We start from the raw sequence: 19,785 nt of genomic DNA, 5'->3' as shown, positions 1-19,785 counted from the left end.
TGGTTAATACTTTCCATAATTATTGCGTGGAAAAGGGGCTAGAAATTAACCCAATGAAAACAAAATACATGGCCATAAACCCAACGAAAACGTTTAGGAAAAACTTGCTCTTAGAGAACCGCACACTGGAAATGGTAGAAAGCTTTAACTACTTGGGTTTGATATTAGATAACAAGCTGTCCTGGCAAGGCCAGCAAAATAAAAGCTTACTGACCCTCAAACAGAACTCTTTCCCTATCCTAAAGGTGCACGGAGCAAGTAGCTCCAAAGCCATTACACCAGCATTAGAGGTCTTTAAAGCCAAGGCACAATCAGCAGCCCTTTATGGTGCCGAGATATGGGGATACAGTAATTCTACCAAATTTGGGATGATAGAAAATACATTTGTGCGTAGTCTACTTAAAATACCGACTCGTACTCCAGCTGTCCCCTTGTTTTTAGACATCAATCTCAAAAGAACAGAGCACTTGGCTTCATTAAGACCATTACTGTACTGGATTAGGATATGGTCAACCCCCGAGCTGATAGACTACAAGGATGGGTTGATCGAATTAATTAAATTGGACGTGTACTTGAAAACCCCATGGCTGAAATATATTTGTACATCGTTTAAGAGATTAGGGCTTCTTAATTTTTGAGAGGAGCCCCATAATTTGACTCAGTTTTCCAAAAAACTCCTCAAGGAAACCTTCTGGTCCCATGTTAATGGTGAACTAACCCTGAGTTCTCGTATTGGTACTTTGACCCAGAATTTTTTAAACGCAAAAGATTCACCTAATTTTGAGGAATTTATGGATGAGATTGCTCCTCCCTTAGCAAAATCTCTCTATCTACAATTCAGGTATGGGGTTCTATTGTTAAATTCCTACACATGCAGGTGGGCTGGGGAAAACGGATTGGATTTGTGTACTATGTGTCCCCTTGGGGCTAGGGAAGATATTCCCCACATTCTTTTTTTCTGTCCGGCTTACAAGAAACCAAGGACCTCTTGGATTAAACCCCTCTGTAGGAATATGGGGGTTGAGTCATACAAAGTAGCTGAGCGCATATTAAAATGTAACTCCTCCCAAGTAATGGTATATGGTATAAGTAGATATTTATTCAATGTATACCTTATTAGGAAACATTGTGGTCATAAATTGTAATCATAGAAAGAGGAACCATGGACTACTTTAGTTACCAGATTATCCTCAAGTCTACCTCACTTTTAATATTACTTATTATAAGAACTCTGGCTTTTAGCTAATTTAATGTGCTATTTATATTTTATTTGGTATTGCTTAATCATGGATAAATATTCACCTTCATAAATTGTATGTAATTTGTTTATCATGGACTTATGTATTGTGTATTTGTATCATGGATTTATGTATTGTGTTTTATGTGTTGACTTTTATGGCTATTGCTAGCCGAAATAAAGTATTGACTGACTGACTGACTGACTGACTGAATAAAGAGCTGTTTTCATCAGTCATCGTCCGGGAGAAGGAAAGAGCTCCCTGACAGATAACACGGAAGTGGAGAGGAAGTGGCGCAGCAGCCAGAGCTGCTGACTCAAAAGCTGGGGATCCTGGTTCGAGTCTCTGCAGCACCGGGCAACATCCTGTGATTCTATGCAAATCACTTAATCTCTCCGGGTGATAAATTGTTATGGAAATATGCTGCAAGTGTAAAAGGCAAACCTTAATGAAAATATAGTTCCAACAAAGCGGATGTTAACAGTATTTCAGCAGCAGGAAACCAATAAGAGAAGCAGACAAGGAACAAGCATTGGTAAATGCAGGAAAATATGCTACAGCCAATAGAAATGGAGGGAAGGTAAGTAGCACGCACAGGAACCAATGAGAAGCCCGGAAAGAGAGGAGGCGAGATGTAAGTCCCTTTGATGTTTATATTAAAAACAATAGATTTCTCAAGCACTCGCAAGCGCTGTGCAGGGGAAACCTAAAACAAGCATTTACAATGCAATGGTCTCGGCATTGTTAAAGTTAGAGCTATTGGCATTGCTCATGACATTATTTTTGTTTTTGTTTTTAAAACATTTAAAGAAACAGCATTGTTATTTACAATGTCAATAGCTTAATCACTCTCAAATGCGAGACATATTGCATTTGCACCCACACACAGAGCCACACACACAAAGCCACCCACACACACAGAGCCACTCACATAGCCACCTACACACACACACACACAGAGTTACCCACACAGAGAAAGCCACCACGCATAGAGCCACCTACAAAAAAAAGCCACCAACACAGAGCCTCCCACACGCACACGGAGCCACCCACACACACACACAGCCACCCACACACACACACAGCCATCTGCGCTCCCTCAGCCGGCTTGTGAGTGTAATGTCCCATGTGCTTGTGCTGGCGTCACTAGGATAAGCTAGTCCCCATTGTTTGGTTTGCTGCGCGCGTTAATGACAGCTTTGCGGTAATTGTTCATTATATGTAAGACATCAGGCCAATCTGAGCTGTTAGCCGAGACCTAAAAAACAGCTAAACGTAATATATCACTTGTAAGGCATCTCCGGACAGATTTTACACCTTCTGATGGAGTAGGGATGGAGTAGGGATCATTCTAAGATGTCTTACCTCCACACAAAGAGCACCTGTCAAGTTGCTGAAAGAGAAAAATCAGGAGGAAAAGGCACTTCCTGCAAAATAATGCAAGAATGTGTAGGACTTGGAATAAAGCCAAAAAGCCCCCCCAAAAAGCAGGTTTTAGCAAAAAAAAAACTAGAAGGCAGCACTTTGTGGATCCTCCTGACAGAAACAAAATGCCTCACTGACCCTTCCCTGCATGGTGGATAGTCTGGTTGACTCTGGAGTTCCTTAAAGGGGCAGTGTAGTAAATTGTGTGGATTTACAAAAGGAGGTCGTTCAGTGATGTTTTCAAACAAATGTATGTTGTTTTATTTATTTTTTCCCTGTTAAATGCTTTACAAAAACTCAATAAACAGATTATATTAAAAAAGATAACCTAGTTATTATACAAGAAGAAAAGGACATATATAGACATACACACCCATGTATCCATTAATGAGAAGAAAGAAGCAACAAAGCTCCTCGAAATGGTCTGGAAAACTACAATTTGTAGAAGTATTAAAAAGATCACTGAGTGTCTAAAACTATTTTTGTTCAGGATAGATTTAGCAAATGCGCCGTCTACCCGCTTGTTTAATCACACTGATATCTAGCCCATGTCGCCGTCCAAACAGCTTCCTCAAACATTGGGGAGTGGTGGGGGAAGGGGTCGGCATTTGGAAGAAGACAGTGTACTATTCACGTAGTCCCTGGCCAGCTCTACTCCTCCATCATCGGTCAATGCTCCAGAGGCAACATTCGGGTTAGCAGATAGGCGTCGGAGTAACTAATACTTTAAGACTGCCCACACGTGACTTGAGTATACTCTCGGAATAGTGGATAGCTATGAAAACGGAGCAGGTGTTGCTCGTTTTCATTATTTCCTGTCTGTGTCGCAGCGTGTAAACAAACAAAACAAGCATTTACAATGCAATGGTCCTGACAGAAACAAAATGCCTCACTGACCCTTCCCTGCATGGTGGATAGTCTGAATGACTCTGGAGTTCCTTAAAGGGGCAGTGTAGTAAATTGTGGGGATTTACAAAAGGAGGTCGTTCAGTGATGTTTTCAAACAAATGTATTTACGTTAATTTTGCAAACTGGATTTACTTTTCAACCCTCTGCCCCTGGCAAAAATTGAATAAGTAGAAAATGGTGCTTCTTATAGGCAGGTTTTGACTAAAGAAATGGAGTCCTAGGGCATCCCACATGTGTGCGGACATTCTGATGATTACGGATATCCGAGAGAATCTCATGGCAGAGAACTGGCCTTCATCTCGCCATGGATGGAGTGCAGAAGGCCCCTCGCTCCATCAGGCTGCTGCTCCTGCTGTGCTCATGAGAATGCCCCCGCTACAGTCAATGGCACAGTGGCAGAGGTAAATGCGTCTTAGGATGGTTGGGCTTCGAGTGCATGGAGGCACAGAAGCCTCATCTGGCTACCACTAACTGGGTGGAGGAAAGGAGACTACATTTGAAAGGATCTCCGAGAGTCATTCCATCTGGCATTGCTTGGTCAGTTTTGGCGACGACCCAGGTCTGCATCACGACCCAGACATCAGGTTGGGTGACGGGATGCTAAACGATTTCCAGAGTTTTAATGTCTATGAGGGAAAAGTTTGAATTCAGTAAACCCTCAAAATCTTTGCTCATGGTTCAGGGGGAAAGTCATTTTCCTTCTTAAGAACCCAATACTGCAGAAGGCTGGAGAGCCCATATTCTACTGTTGGCGAGTGCAGCGACGGAACAAACAGCATGTTAAATTGCCCCCCCACCACCCCCTCCCCTAAGTTCTACGTCCTACCTTCTAATCTGACAAATAACTTATCGTCATATTTACCATACTAGTCTTGCCTCGAAACCTGCAAACCTGGACCCGAATTCTGGCAGTGGAATCGGACCAGAAACTGTGCGATGGTGGCAAACCCCTGTACCTCCGTTTGTAAACAAGAGTTACGTAAAATAAGTATGTAATATAAAGACTAGCAGTGTACTGTAAAGTACAATTCCAAACATGCTGTCATGAGAGGAGCACCGAGGGAGCCGAGAGCAGGGGGAGTGGTGGACGGGGATGACGCACCACCGCCTTTCTCCGAGGTCAAGCAGAAATGCCTCCGAGAAACGCAGTGGCGTTTTCGGATTCGGGGGTGTGTTTTTCTTTCTCTCCTCTTGCCATTGGCTGGAATGTTTACATTCCAAAGGAGAGAAAGAATCGAAAAAACACGCCCCCGAATCCGAAAAAGACGGGGCTTGTTTGGAGAGACAATGCTCTTCTCCAATGGCTGACCAGTATTTCAGAGACCAGCCAATGGAGAAGAGGTAAAAAAAAAAAGGGGCGGGTTAAAGCCCCACTCCTAACATTAAATCTCGGAGCGAGACTGCGCAAGCGCAGCCTTCGAGCCGAGACCTAAAAAGGATATATCACACACAAATCACAATGTGCATAAGCAGAGCTTATTCTTGAAATATTGTGGGGATCACTTGCAAAAGATCATAATACATGAAAATGCAAGGCAGAAGAACCTGTACTTGTGAAGCAATAATGGAAAATGATACTTGGGCACCCAACATGTATTTATAAAAATTGCAAACTTTGATAGGAAATGTGTGTTTTTCACGAACTTACTAGCTGATGTTTATGGACAAAATGGCTGTATTTAGATGCGCATTTCAAGTTAATATTTGAGGGGTAATCATTGATATTAGGTGTTTTAGTCTGTTTAGGCCAATGGAAGCACATGATCACCACAACACCCAGAATGCATTACATTGGTCAAAATTGACAATCATTTTTTGATCCCTCCCTCATGCTGTGTGTGGACACTCGGGCCCAATCCTAGTCCCCATTCTCTTCAAGATATCTGATGAAGCCCTTGGTAAACTCTTTAAAGGTCTTGGGATCGTGCTCCACCAATAAGCACATGACACCCAAGTTTATATTAAAATGGACTCACAGGATTCCATCTCCAAAATAAAATCTTCACTTCAGAGCATCTGTAAATGGATGAAGCAGAAACACCCCTAATCCAATAAGCTGAAGACTGCGTTTTTTCTACACACATCCAATCCAATAGGAGAGAGGACGTGGCCTAACGGCTAGGGCAGTTGACCTCAAATCTGGGGAATCGGGTTCGAGTCTCAGCAAGGATGCACAACATCCTGTGATTCTGGGCAAATCACTTAATCTCCCCATGCCTAACAAAAATGAACGTGTCCTCATGTAACCAAACTGGTCCTTGTGTAAAGAGCTCTGATACCTTCGGGTCAAGTTTGCACTATATAAAACTCTGGAGAGAAAAAATCCCTGAATCGATGCATTTGCGAGATATCGCCTCTAAATTGGCCACTTCCTACACACCCTTCAGTTTCCTGTTTGGCTCTAACTGTAAAGGTTACATCCAGCTGTGGCAATTCCAACCACCTCCATGAAGTCAAGAAACTGAGACATATTCACTTACTTGAAATGTCTCCCAATCAAGGCGTTATGAGAAAGAACTGCCTGCTTCACTCTTACCCTTACCTCTCGCAGGATTTTGGAGTCTTAAGCTCCACAACAGCATTTTGAGAAAATTGGCCATTTCCCAAAACAATTTTTCCAAATAATGTCTCAAAAGCCATAGGAAAATGAAGTTTATAAAATGGAATTTCAACATAGCTATCTATTCTCACTGCCTCTTTCTATCTTTATAAAATGTACTTTCTGTATTCTAACCAGCCTCAGAAAATCTCCTAGGAAGGCATGTGATGGAAAAGCAGATGTCATTACATCTGACATTTTAATGTCATACAGAGCAAAGCTCATATAGCGGGGCGATTGCTCAGACAGCTTAACGCAGCCTTGTAGGCTAGGGTCTCAGACCTAGCCATTCAGGTTGAGACTCAGGACTCAATCAATCAATCAATTAATTCTTTATTTCGATGGTTAAAAATCATCATAAAAAGTACATATTTTAAAACACAGAAACATACATGATTTTTTATCACATCAATATCAAAATTAACCATCTATCACCCTGTTAAAATACAAAAAAAAAATCAATATATTATTCATGATAGGTTAGTCTCTGGTATTTCTTAGTCTTACTGCCGCTTTTAGAAAACCTATTACTGAACATAAGGTATGCATATCATTTGCTCTCTGTAAAAACAGGAGGGCTATTTTAGCATGCCGAAATTTTCCATTTTTTAAGATTTCAACCAGAAACATACGCCTTGGGTAACGATAAAATGGACATAATAATACAAAATGAAGGGTGTCCTGCGGAGACATGTTGTCGCAGCCGCAGGCACCCTTCTGCTCAATAGTTGCAGTAAAACCAGACGGATAAGCTAAAATATTTTGCAACAAATTGAGCCTAAAACGGCACATTAAAAACCTATCCTGGTGATTATACATCAGAAATAGGTACGGTTCCATACCCGGTGCCTCTTTAACTAAGGAGTGTGCTACCACTGACCGTTTTAGTGCAAAAGCTTTAGTTTCCCTAAGCCTCTCCAAATTGTCAAGCAACAGTCTTTTGATTTGTAATTTATTGTTCCTTGTGATTAATGCAGGGGTGCTAAAAAGGGTGTGCTGACCTACGGACTCTAAAGTTAGTTTAACATAATTCAGCCAAGGGATTGACATCCCTTTGTCCATTTGTATACAGTCAGAGAGGATTTCTTGGCTTAATACAGCCTCCGGATTAGCCCAAATACTAAGCCAAGCCAAGACCGGTCTAATCTTGACCTGATCTACAATATACGGAATTCCGAGTTCGGAATGTGCAATTTCAGCTGGTATTGAGTGTGGGATCTTGAGGATTCTACGGATGAATTTGTCTTCCTCTAGTTGTAACTGTTTGGCATCCCTAAAGCCCCAAACCTCGGCTCCATATACTGCTTTGGCTGTGCTTATTGAGCGATACAAGCTCATTATTTGCTCTGGGGACCAACGTCCCAGTCTCTGCGCAAAGTTCATAATTGCACCACATGAGGAAGCCAATTTAGTACAGTGTTCCTCTAGTAATTTGTCAAATTGCATCTTGCCATCAAGTAATAGACCTAAATATGGGAAGGTGGTTACAATGCCCATGGTATGAGTCCCGATTTTAAACACCGGTTTTTTGATGGGTTTTTTGCCTGCAATCAGTGCAAAGGACTTGGTCAAATTCACGGACAGATCTAATTTTTCCATGAAGACCACAAATCCATTGATCAGAGATTGGAGACTTCTCGGTGTCCGGGCGAGCAGGACCGCGTCATCTGCGTACAATAGTACCGGTATTTGACGCTTCCGTACCTTGGGGCAGTCCACCGCCCGGGCTATGAGGCATGACTCCAGGTCATTAATGTATAATGAGAAAAGGAAGGGGGCAAGAATGCATCCCTGCCTTACTCCGCTAGAGCATGGGAAGGAGTCAGTTTGCCCTCCCTCCATACTAAAGCGAACCCTGGCTGTGGTGTTCCAGTGTAATTCTCTTAGGATACTTATAAGTCCCTGGTCAATCCCCAAAGTGCTCATCCTTTCCCAAAGTTTACTTCTATTTACATTGTCAAAGGCCGCCGCCAGATCCATAAAACCCATATACATAGTACCATTGCTCGCTCTGGTGTATTTAGCGACCAAAAGGTATACATTTAAACATTGGTCACTGGTCGACTTTCCTGCTCTAAAACCATACTGGGTATCCACTATTGTATGGTGCTCTTCTGTCCAGATCATTAAGCGGTTTAGGATCACCCGCCCCAGTATTTTGGCAGAAACGTCGATCAGTGATATGGGTCTGTAACACTGAGGATTGTCCCTATTTCCCTTCCTGAAAATAGGTACAATTAAGGCGGTGGACCACGACCTAGGGAGTCCTGTCTTGATAGCTGCATTTAACACCCTCGTTAAAATTGGGGCCCACAAGTCAATATTACTTCTATACAAATCTGGGGGGGTGCCATCAGGCCCGGGGGCTTTATTTGGAGTCAACCCTTTAATTGCCTGGATAATCTCGGAGAGTGTAAAATCCTGCACCCAGCTCCTATTACCATCCCATTCCCCTTTATGTTTAGGATCTTTAGACTGGTTATAAAGGCTCTCGAAGTGGGTCATCCATTGCTGCGGGAGGATATTTGTGCTAATAACTGGGGCATTTTGGTCGTGAAAACAGGGCCTATTTATGATTTTCCAGAATTCAATAAAATCCCTGTTTTCACCGGCCTCTCTTAAGTCAGCCCATAGTTCTGCTTTTAGGGAAGCCTTCCTTTCTTTGATCTTAATGTTATAAATTTTCCTACACTTTACCACTTCCACTGTGTCCCTTGGAATTACTTTAAGGCTTAATTTTAGATTTCTTAACGCTCGTGCACAACTTGCGTCAAACCATCTTGGGTGGGTCCCAGATTTTCTAGGACCTTTCGCCTCCAATAATTTTTCGGCCAATTTAGTTAGTTCGCTGAAGGCAGCTACTAAATCAGCTCCTTCTATTTTAAAATCTAGACACTCTTCAACCCACTTTTTCCCCTTTACTATCAGTGCAGTATAAAATTCTGAGGCATTGATTTTTGCCCATTTTAAGCGCCTTCCTTGATCTGAAGGCTGTAAGATAATATCTAGCTGTTTATTCATTTCAACATAACCCCTGCAGAGTATTTCTATAAATAAGGGATTGTGATCACTAAAGGGACTCCATTTAGTGCATACCATCCCCACCCATTGTTTGGCAAAGGCAGTTATCAGGATGTAGTCTATAATAGACGAACATCCCCTGCCTTTAAAAGTTGGTACCAAGGTAGCCTTTGGCCCTGGGATTACTAGATCCATGGTATGTACTAATGAGTGACTACCTATTAATTTTGTAAGTGATGTACCCTCCGAGCTGTGCTCGAAGTGTGGCCCTTTACTAACTGGACAAAGATCCCAGTCCGTGGTTACTGAAGTTAAATATGGGCATAAATGACAATTTAAATCTCCCATTAAGAGGACAAATGGATCTACACCGCCTTTCCTTGAATCGGCTTCCTGTTGTAATCTAGTGTCTAGTTCCTCTAGCACGGTTTTAGTGCCGCTTCCTGAGCCTGAGTTATAAATGTTAAATAGTTGTACCTTCATCCCATAGCCATGAAATATTATTGCTTGCAAATTTTTTGAGGTCCAGGATGGCACTATCCATCTCCCCTTTAAATTAATATCAGCATAAATTATTAGGCCTCCTTTAGCTCTGCCTGCCCTACTCTCTTGTGCAGGGACAAAAAATAGCTTGTAACCCTCCAAATGATAGAGGTCGGGCTCAACCGCCCAAGTCTCCTGTAGAGCTACTATATGGGATTCCCTTAATTGATTTCTAAAATCTGCATTAGCTATTTTTCCTGTCAAACCTGCTATATTCCAGGATGTGATTTTCACCTTTCCCCCCTGTTTCCCTATCAAATTTGAATCACAAATATGGAGAGCATCTGCCTCTCTCTCTTCAGGCCAGGTGTCTTGTATCTCCCCATTCTGATTTTGCTGGGAGCCTTCCTGGGGGTTCGGTGTATATCTTCCTGTAGGAGTTAAGTCAATGTTATCCCTGGTCATTCTAGTTTCTTTCCCCACAGGTTGTATATCTGGGTTGGTTAGTCAGTCGTTTTCGTCCAGGTATTGAAGGGGACTGAATCTATTTTTCCACTGCTGGCCATCCAGATCCAGTGATGAGAAGTGACTATATTCAGGCTTTCTTTTCCTATAATCGTCTATTCCTCCTTCCCTCCTTCCCTGATTTTGGGCCAAGGGATATGTGTTTCTACTTCTCAGATAGAAATAACCTAATGGCATAGCCTGTACAGTACTAGTTACATTTTTATTAAAGTTACCCAATATATATTCCACTAGACCCGGATTCCTAAAATTTACAATGACACAGTCCCCCTCAATATCCTTCTCTCTGGTCCCCAGCCATGATACTCTCCTCACGTGAATAATTTCTCCCCTTTCCTGCCCCCGGAGCGGTCTGTGTATATTAAGCCAATTAATAATCTTGTTTTTTAAATCTAAGTATGGCTCTTTTTGACCCATCCTCAGTTCAGGCACCCCAGCAAGTACCACAACATAGGGGCTTGTTTGGGGGGGTAAATTTACACGAGGGGGGGGGAGAGTTTCTCCTTTGCTCTCATAGTCTTTTTGTTGTTTATTTACCTGGCTGTGAGAAACGACCTGCCCTAACAACGTCTGCGCCCGACTTTGCGGAACCTGGGGTCTAGCGCTAGGTTCTTTCACATTTTCAATAAAGCCTCTGTTCTGCGAGTGGGCTATAGTTTTAGGCGGCACATGAACCTGGGCAATAGTACATGGCTCATTGCTTGTGCAGTTATTATTCATGGGTAATATCCTTGAGGAGGGGGTTTCAATTGAAGTTGGGTTTCCAATAGAGATGGGATTTACATTTTCCTTCAGTCTCCCTAACTTTTGCAATTCATTAGTGATTTTATCAATTTTGCTAATTAAAGGTTTTATTTGTGAGATAATGAAGGTTTCTAAATGTTTTTGAAGGTCACTTATTACCGGTTGGAGCCATCCTGGCGGGATTAGTGGACCTTGCACATCTACTTCTATAATCTCATCTTCTAGTGTCTTCCCACCCATGTTAATTGATTTTAATTTCCTTGCATGCATATTCTTTGTGCGCCTTTTAGGTGGTCTATGTTTTGGTACAAATAGTCTTTTTGCTGACCTAGCAAGGGGAGGGTCAATCTCTGATACCAGTTGGCCGCATGGCACATTTTCAGATGAAATATCATTGGTATTGTCCTGTGAGCTGTCACAAAGATTTATATCTAACACCTGCGAGAGTGTACTCTGTATTTGTGAGTGGGGGTTGTTTGTAGGGGTCATCGAGAGGCGTCTCTCAGGACTCAGGACTAAATAGAGTTTGTGATGACTCAGGGTGGAGTACCTGCCCTAGGCGCGGTCCATGCTTGCTGGATACACCGTGAAAGTATTGGAATACTCCATGAATGTTCCTTCTGAATGCATGACTTTTAATAAACGTATGTGAAAAATACACTGCAGCACATTTTACAAAATCGCCCTGGCCCCTTGGGTGCGATGAACAGCCACGACTCATAACACCGGTAATCAAAAAACACCATAATGCAGTGCATGCTTTACAACCTATTGTGAGGTATTCCTTTAGAATTTCTAGGAGGGACCCGACCTCTCCAGTGTCACTCGGTCATCAAGGCCTGGCCTCCTGGAATGTTCACTCCTGAGTTTGGGCCAGCGTGGGGCAGGGCCTGGGTCCGAAAGGAGTCGCTTTTAGTAAGATAGTAGGTACACATGTAGGTGCAGTGCTAGGATGTTGGAAGATTCTGTAAAAAAAAATACAGATAATGCTTGGACGGGATTAAATAAATGCACTGCTGCGGACACCATTTGCACTAACATTTGCTTTCCCCGATCAGTGCAAAAACCACAGCTTTACTGAGTGTGATGGGTTGAGTCAAATGTCTGCAAAACTGCGCCCATTCCACGGAAACAATAGTGAACGCTAAAGACCATATAATACAATCCGATGCAATCTGGAGATCTCCGAGGAATCCCTGCCCTGTAACCAGGCACCGGTAAGTGCACCTCACAGCTCGGAATCGGATATACTGAACAGCTCGCGCCGTCTCCCCTTCCCTTCCCTCCCAGGTGGACATTCCAGTTCACCATTCATCCAGTGGAACCAGTTGTGGCACTCTCATTCCTGAACACCTGCTAGCAAACTAGGTTAAATGCAAGCAAAACAAAGTCCGTCCTGCTAATACAACTTAAAAGTAGATTCCGGTACTAGTTCTGCCATTTCGCGGCGTTTCTGAAAACTTACCAAGTCAGTGTCGCATTTTTCTGTAACGTACAAGGTTGAAAAGTTGAGCCACCCTTGGTGGCTTTTATTTGTAAATTGTATAAAATGTTGCATGCTTTTATTCAATTAATGTCTTGACGTCTTTAAAGGGAAAAGACGCGAGGCGAGCCTGCGACCGCTCATTACACAAAGCGTTCAGCGTCGCAGTAAATTCTTAACTCGCTAAGCCACAGCGCAACTCAGACAGCCACGGAGACCACAGTTTGTTCCCTCAGAACAGTTTCAAAAGGCACGTCTAACTGAAATACCCACAAGGACCCCTCCCCAAAATAAATCAAAGCGCAGGAGACTGAAGAGTGCACTTTTCGTCACGTGGTGCTGCTGCGTATCTATTCGGGTCTCACCTGCACGATTCGCTCGGTGTCCCCCATGGCCCGGCAGCGAGGCTCGCGAGCAGGTCACTGCGAGGCGCTGCACGCGCACTCTGCTCTGTAAGTGCAGCGCCAGAGGGACGCGCGCCAGTCAGGTGCCGCCGCCGGGTCGTGGGCGGGGCGCACACACCCTGCATCTTTGGTTTCTTCCCAGCGGTGTTGTGGTATGCTTTGTTGGCCAGTGGTGGCTGCATATTGTTTGAGTTCAGGGCAGAGCCTTGTTAACACGAGCCTGCGCTGATAGGAAGCAGGCGAAAAGGCAGCCTGCAGACTCCCACTGGCATCCGAACAAAGATGCTCGTTTGCCACGTCATATGTTTGACAGCATCTGCTGTGTTCGAGTATTGACGTCACGGGCACGGACGGTGGCGTCACGGTCAATGCGTCAAGGAGGTGGGCGGGCTCAAAATGTAGTCGGCCCTGCTTAGGAAGCTTTTTGGGCTATTGGAACTTTTGAAAATATGCAATTATTTGAGGTTGTTGGATCGGCAATCCAGCTAATAAAAATACTGGCTATGCGATGAAAAAGTAACAGCAACATTGATTTGAAACACCAAGAAAACGACTAATAACGTAATACTGGGCGTGATTCAGCCGCGGTGCGTCCATTGGGGCGTAGGGGCGTAGCCCCACCAGCCCTGCTTGCCCCACTACACACGCGGTGCGTGCTGCTGTGTGCAATGAATTTGAATTGGTAGCTTCAAATGAAATCAATACCGGCCGGGAGTCGGGACATGAAGGGGGTGGGGCCGGGGGGCGAGCACTAAGGTTGAGTGACAGTTTCACCTCACCCACTGACTGACAGCGGCTCGCAATTTGCGCATGCTTGAGTTTGTTTCATGACCAGCACGAGCATGCGCATTCGCCGCACTCTCTGTCAGCCAGCCAGCCACTAGTTGTACTGAGAGGGAGGGGACCCGAGAGGTCGAGGGTTGCCTCATGCAGCAGCCCCCGTCTCTCGGTATGGGCGAGCCCTATCTGTGCTCTTTAGCCAATCCAGGGCAGGCGCTGCTAATGCAGCGTCTCTGGATTGGCTGAGACAGTCTCAGACACCGAGCGGCACTGTTGAAGGCGCCAACGGACCCGAGGTGGCGCGGACCAGGTAAGATTATTTTATTTACCCCCCTCCCCCGCGAACCCCCTCCCTCGCAACCCCCCCCAACCTCCACCCCCAAGATGTAGACTCTCCGCCATTTGAGTTTGTGGGCCGCTTAATTTCATACTCCAACCGTCCCAGGCGGCGGCTCCTCCGGCTTCCTGGAGGTGCCGGGCCAGAAGGACAGCGCACCGGGCCTCAAGCATGTCGCCTCCGAGGGAGAGATGGACTGGCAGGCAGCGAAAGCCTTCTACGAGAGCATGGGCACCAAGAAAAAGCCCCGGCCCGTGAGTGCGGGGAAGAAAAAATGCATAAATAAGAGCGGTATTATGTGGTAGAGAGAGGAGGTGGGGTGGCATGAAGGGGGTAGTGAGGGCGGAGGGATGCGGAAACGGGTGTTGGCAGAGAGTGAACTTAAAGTCTTTTGTGTCGTAGATAGATAAGAGTGGTGGGGAGATGTCATACGGTGAGAGACTGAGTAGTGGAGAAGGGGCGGGGGCTTTGGGGAGGGGGCAACACCAAAGCTTGCGTGGCTTCGAATGTTTGAGTTTGAGCACATTGAAGACTCTGCTTCCAAGGTTTCAGTTGGCCTACATTTCCATGCTTTCAGTGTGCGTGAGCTCCGAAGACAGCTGCCACAGTTTCACTCTTCTTATTAATGTTTTCAGTGTACCTTATTTTTGTGATTCACGTAGTGCCTTTGAGTGATACCTCATCGCGAATTGAATTTATCGAATTATAGATGGGTAGCAGTTTGCACTCAGAGCCCGGAGGTGAAAAACGTCCCTTGAATTTACTGTTATCTATCTGCTGTAATTATATGTTATGTATGGCCCACAAAATCATCTGCCTTTGCTTGCTACATGCAGGCAGAGGAGGGATGGGGGAGCTATACATCAGTCATGGCTGCTGCCAAAGCAGTGGTGGGTCAGCGGCAGGGGTGACAGGGAAGCAGCAGCGGCAGCTGGGGTGATCCTACCTGTTATTGTTGGACGGGTTGGTCCAACCCGTCCAACAATAACAGGTAGGAAAGCACCGCTCTTCCCTTCTTTCATTAACAGAGGCCTTTCGGAAATGGCTGGTGCGGGCCCTTGTCGCGGGGGCGCAAAATCACGGCACAAATGCCAGGGACCACTGGTCCCTCGCCAGCACTAACTTTCAATTTCCGTCAAACCTTTCCACCCTGAGATCTGACGGCGGACGACAGATAGGTTACCACAGAAACAAGACAGGCCTACTCGGAGCCGGAAAATCCAGCATGTTGCCCCATTGCACTCAACTGGTTTAGAGGCCGAGTTTTTTTAAACGGTGCCCTGCGAGGCCCATTCGCTAATTAATCGTTCCTAATCTCGAGAATGCCTTTTGCTTTGTTTGTGGTAACTGCCAGCGACAATTCACAGGAAATGGAAATATAGTATTATCTCGTTTTTTCTATGCATCGCGTTATTGTTTTTTCCCCCACTGTGTGCCCATGGTAGATGGCTCTTGATGAGTAACTTTGCTCCTTTCTTTTTAGAGCAACATTAAAAACTTTTTTTAAGGAAACAGTTTAATAGGATGTTTATGCGCTATTTATGAACTGGGATGCATTACGGTATTTAAACCACAAACGAAACTTGACGTATTTGTGTCAGAAGTAATGCTAAACAGCTTATGAAGGGGTCTCCTATACATTTAAATGGATTCTCCCAACCATAGGGTGACTAGAGGTTGAAAATCAAAAACCGGGACATTCTACTAATATAGAAGTAGGACTGCACTTTGCATAGACAGAGGGGCACAGAATGATTCAATTCACAGCGCTCTCCAATATAACACACAGTAGAACAAACAGAGAATGAGGCACTGAGTCCAATGTTGAAGATACTTTTAATTTGTTTGCATAAGGAATATTCTGTAGCCTGCTCACTTTTTCACATGACATTTTATACAGTCCCTCTTGCACGTTGCATTATGGGTTTCTAAGGCCATGTTTATAAAGCTCACATTAACCTCATCTCAGAATGCGAAATGTCCGTGGCTAAAATGCCGACATTGCTTTAGTGTGTCACAAGTGACGAGAACCCACTTGACGGCGATGTCTCGTGCCATTTTTTCGAGGCTAGATAGCCTTGCGAACCCGAGGGCAGTTTGGAGATGCTGTAATGATATTGGTTGAAAGTAAAAGTGCTTCCTGCTGTGGCTACAAAAGATTTGAGAGTTGATAAATCGAAGGCGTGGAAAACATCACTCCAGTCCCATGCAGCACACAGTCAATGGTTTAATCACCTTTTTTGTTGATTCAAATGCACACCTTGGGAAACACTTAAATAAAATGGCGGTCTTTCTGGGTAGATAATTACTTGCCCTCCTTCGTTTATTTGCAGTTGAATGTGGCTCAGGGGGAACTGCATCGCCCCAAGGTTTGAGTGCAACCTGAGGCATGAATGAATAACAATATCACGTCATTGAATGATTGGCAGTAGTATACGCCACATGCCATTATGGGCCAAAACTTTGGTGTTTGACTTTGTTCACCTGGGAGCTACTCAGAGGTCGGAGATAGGATTTTGGGAGCAATCTCCTAATAAAAGGTAAAATGTGAAATTGGCACACTCTACGTCTGATGCTTTGGGTCAATAATTGAATGTTGATTTCTTTTTTAATGCATGTTGTACTTGTACTACTAGAGCCAGGTGTGGCAGTGATTTCACACAGCAGCTCTTGTTTCCAGATGGTTTGACACAAGCCAAATGTAGCTTCTGTGTTGCTTTGTAACTGGTGATAGCAGTGGTGTGTTGCCGTGAGCATATTGGATATAATGATTGCTCTTCTATGGGTGTTCAAATATTAGTTTCCCTGGTATATACTTGCAAGTAAATCCTTTGACTTCATATGATGAGAATATTGTCCTATAGGCATCTTTTCTTGTTTGATGTACAATGCAGCAATGTACATAGCATCTCTTGATTAACCGAAGTGTATGTTTAGTGATGCCAATTAAGCATTATTGTGTTGTAGTTTATTTGGCACTGCCCAGTTCTTTTCTGTCCCGATCCTCATCCATGTTCACTTTCACATGTATTTGGTTTTCTCTTTCGATATTGTTTGCATAGCAACTTTCAGTTCAGCTCAACCAGAATCACGGTAACAGCGCATTGCGCTGCCTCTTTTATATTCAGTATATTGTAAGGCTGTTTTTCTTCCCCCGCCTTTCCTTGTTTTGTTCCCAGTTTTCCCCTTGCGTGCCATTCGTTACTCTAGAGTCTAATAGAGTCGGAAGGCCGTAGGGGAAGACTGTGGACTTTTCTTCAAGTTCCTGACGCTCCTGCGGAACGAACCTGGCAACCATTACACTGCTGTGCAACTTCTTCTACTCTTAGAGCTGAGATTTCCATGAGTCTTATAGTCTGAATTCAGCACCTGAGCATAATAGGACAGAATGTATGAAGCTCTGTGGTAATACTGAATAAGCAGCTACCTATGTTATGCCATCTATTAATGTAATAACTGCACTTTCACAATTGCTTTATTAACCTTCCGGCTTTCTCAAATTTGCTTGAAAATGCACGATTTTTCTTCTTTTTTTCAAAATTTTCTTGTGGGGGGTAACCCCCCCAAACCCCCCTTTTGGGGTTCGGGCTCGCTCGCTGCGCTCGCTCGCTACGGTGCTGTATGCTCATTCGTTTGCGCCCCACCACTTTCAAATCTCACCCACCGCCCCTGGCGTGATTATCTGAAATATAGCGCAACATAAGAGGTGTTAACAAACGTTCCATAAAAAAAGGCAAAGCCAATAGGTCTGTCGCTGGCCGCCAGCCTTCTGGCAATTATTGTTTTGATTTGTCATAGTTTTTGCTACATTGCTAGTTCCTGAAAAAACACATACCATAGTAATCTCTGGCACTGAAGGGAACTACTGTGTTCCTTGTGAAAAAGAAGCATAATGTTACTTGTAGTGGAATTAGCCAATGTCTGAGGGAGGCGGATACATTTCCCCTTAAGGCATGCAGAAGTGGGTGGAAGAAAAAATGGGAATGACGGCAAACACAGACTAATGGCTGAAGTTTGACTGAAACCCCTATAATTAACTAGTTATACACATCATTTTAGTAATTGAAAAAGGTCTTGTCTAACGCAGACCTAAAAAGGACAATCAATGTGACATTGGCTCCAAGCCTCCTTCCTGCCTTTGAGAAGAAAGAAAGAAAGAAAGAAAGAAAGAGAAACAAGGAAAGAAAGGGAAAAAAAGAAAGACAGAAGGAAAGTAAAAGAAAGAGAGAAGGAAAGAAGAAAAAAGAGAGAAGAAAGGGAGTAAAGAAGGGAAAAGAGAGAAGTAAAGAGAAGGAAAGAAGAAAAAAGTGAAAGAAGGAAAGAGAAACTAGAAAGAAGGAAAGGCGGAAGGAAAGAAAGAGAAAAGGTAGAAAGAAAAAAAAGGAAAGAACATGAAGGAAAGAGAGACAAAAGCCAAGAAAAGTGAGAAAGAGAAGGAACGAAAAGGAAAGAAAGAAGGAAAGAGGAGGTATAAAAGAAGGCAAAAGAAGGAAACAGAGAAGGAAAGAAAAGGAAAGAAAGAAAGAAGAAAAGGAAAGAAAGAAGAAAAGAGAAGGGAAGAAAGAAGGAAAGGAAAGGAAAGAAAGAAGGGCAAGTAAGAAGGCAAGAGAAAGGGCTAGAAAGAAGGACAAAGAAAGAAAGGAGGAAGGGAAGAAAAAGAAAGAAAGAGTAAGAGAGAAAGAAAGTAAGGGAAAGAGAAAGAAGGCAGGATAGAAAGGGGAAGAGAAGGAACGAAGAAAGAAAGGGAGGAGGAAAGAAAGAAAAGGAAAGAAGAAAAGAGAAGGAAGGAAAGAGAAGGAAGGAAAAAGAAGGAAAGAAAAGGAAATTAACAAAACAAGGAAGGAAAGAGAAGAAAAGGAAAGTAAGAAATAGAAAAGGAAATAGTGGAAAAGAAAGAGAAAAGGAAACAAAGAAGGAAACAAAGAGAAGGAAAGAGAGAAGGAAAAAAGAGAGAAAGGATAAAGAAGGAAAGAGGAGGGAAGGAGAGGAGACGGAATTAGAAGAAAAGAAAGAGAACTGGAACAGAGAGAATGAATGAAATAGAGAAGGAATGGAGAGAAGGAAAGAAGTAAAGAAAGAAAGAAGGGAGTATTGATCAAATGCAAGAGAAAGAAAGAATAAAAGAGAAAGAAAAAAGGTAGGAGGAAACAAAGAGAAAAAAGAATGAAAAAGAAAGAAGCAAAGAAAGGAAAGAAGAAAGAAAGAATGTGAGAAAATAAGGAGGAAAGAAACAAGCAAAGACAAGCAAGAGGGAAAGACCAGCGGATAAAAGAATGAACAAAGGCAAGAATGAAAGAAGGCATGAAAGAATGAAGTCAAGAAAAAGAGACATGAAGAATGAAGGAAAAAGAAAGAACATAGGTAAGAATGAGAGAAAGAAGGAGAAAAAGAAAAAAGTTAAAAGAGGGTAACTTAATATAGAACAGTTTCAAATGGACACAATCTGGTATGCTGTGAAATAGCAGCAGCAAGAAAAGAAAAGCACTCCAAAAGGAATTTATAACAACATTGGCAGGAGATGGGATCCTGTAAAGATGGAATGCGCATCAGAGGTGTCCTGCTGTCACATCAGGCTCCAAACAAAAAAGCCACACTAAAGTAATTATAAAGTGAAGAAAAAAACACTGGCACTGAAGGGACCTAGCTTGTGTGTGGATGTGTTCCTTATGAGAGAGCAAAATGCAGTCACTCAAAGTGAAGCTACTAGTGGCTTATATAGGTTGACCTACTGTCCCATGATATATACTGTAGGGGGTGGTAGCAAAATGTGAAAGACACAACAGACCCATGGATGAACAGAGCGGGCTGAAAGTAGATTATGCCTATTTTAGTAAAAT

General features: G+C 43.5%; 1 protein-coding gene across 2 annotated transcripts in view; it reads right to left on the bottom strand.

Annotated features, from left to right (window-relative positions):
• The window catches only part of FAM177B (family with sequence similarity 177 member B), a 108,061-nt gene extending 95,148 nt beyond the window's left edge, over positions 1 to 12,913 (bottom strand). The window contains exon 1 of one of the 2 annotated variants that reach the window (XM_085612974.1): positions 12,793 to 12,913. In XM_085612974.1, coding sequence (XP_085469100.1) covers positions 12,793 to 12,819 — 27 coding nt within the window. In that variant the 5' untranslated portion in view covers positions 12,820 to 12,913. The remainder of the gene's footprint in view (positions 1 to 12,792) is intronic. The other variant, XM_085612975.1, reaches the window with a different exon arrangement.
• Between the last annotated feature and the right edge of the window lie 6,872 nt (positions 12,914 to 19,785).

This window comes from Triturus cristatus, chromosome 6, assembly GCF_964204655.1.
Source record: "Triturus cristatus chromosome 6, aTriCri1.1, whole genome shotgun sequence".
Classification (NCBI taxonomy): domain Eukaryota; kingdom Metazoa; phylum Chordata; class Amphibia; order Caudata; family Salamandridae; genus Triturus; species Triturus cristatus.
The sequence above is the reverse complement of the archived record's forward strand: the minus strand, read 5'-3'. Positions and strand labels throughout refer to the sequence as shown.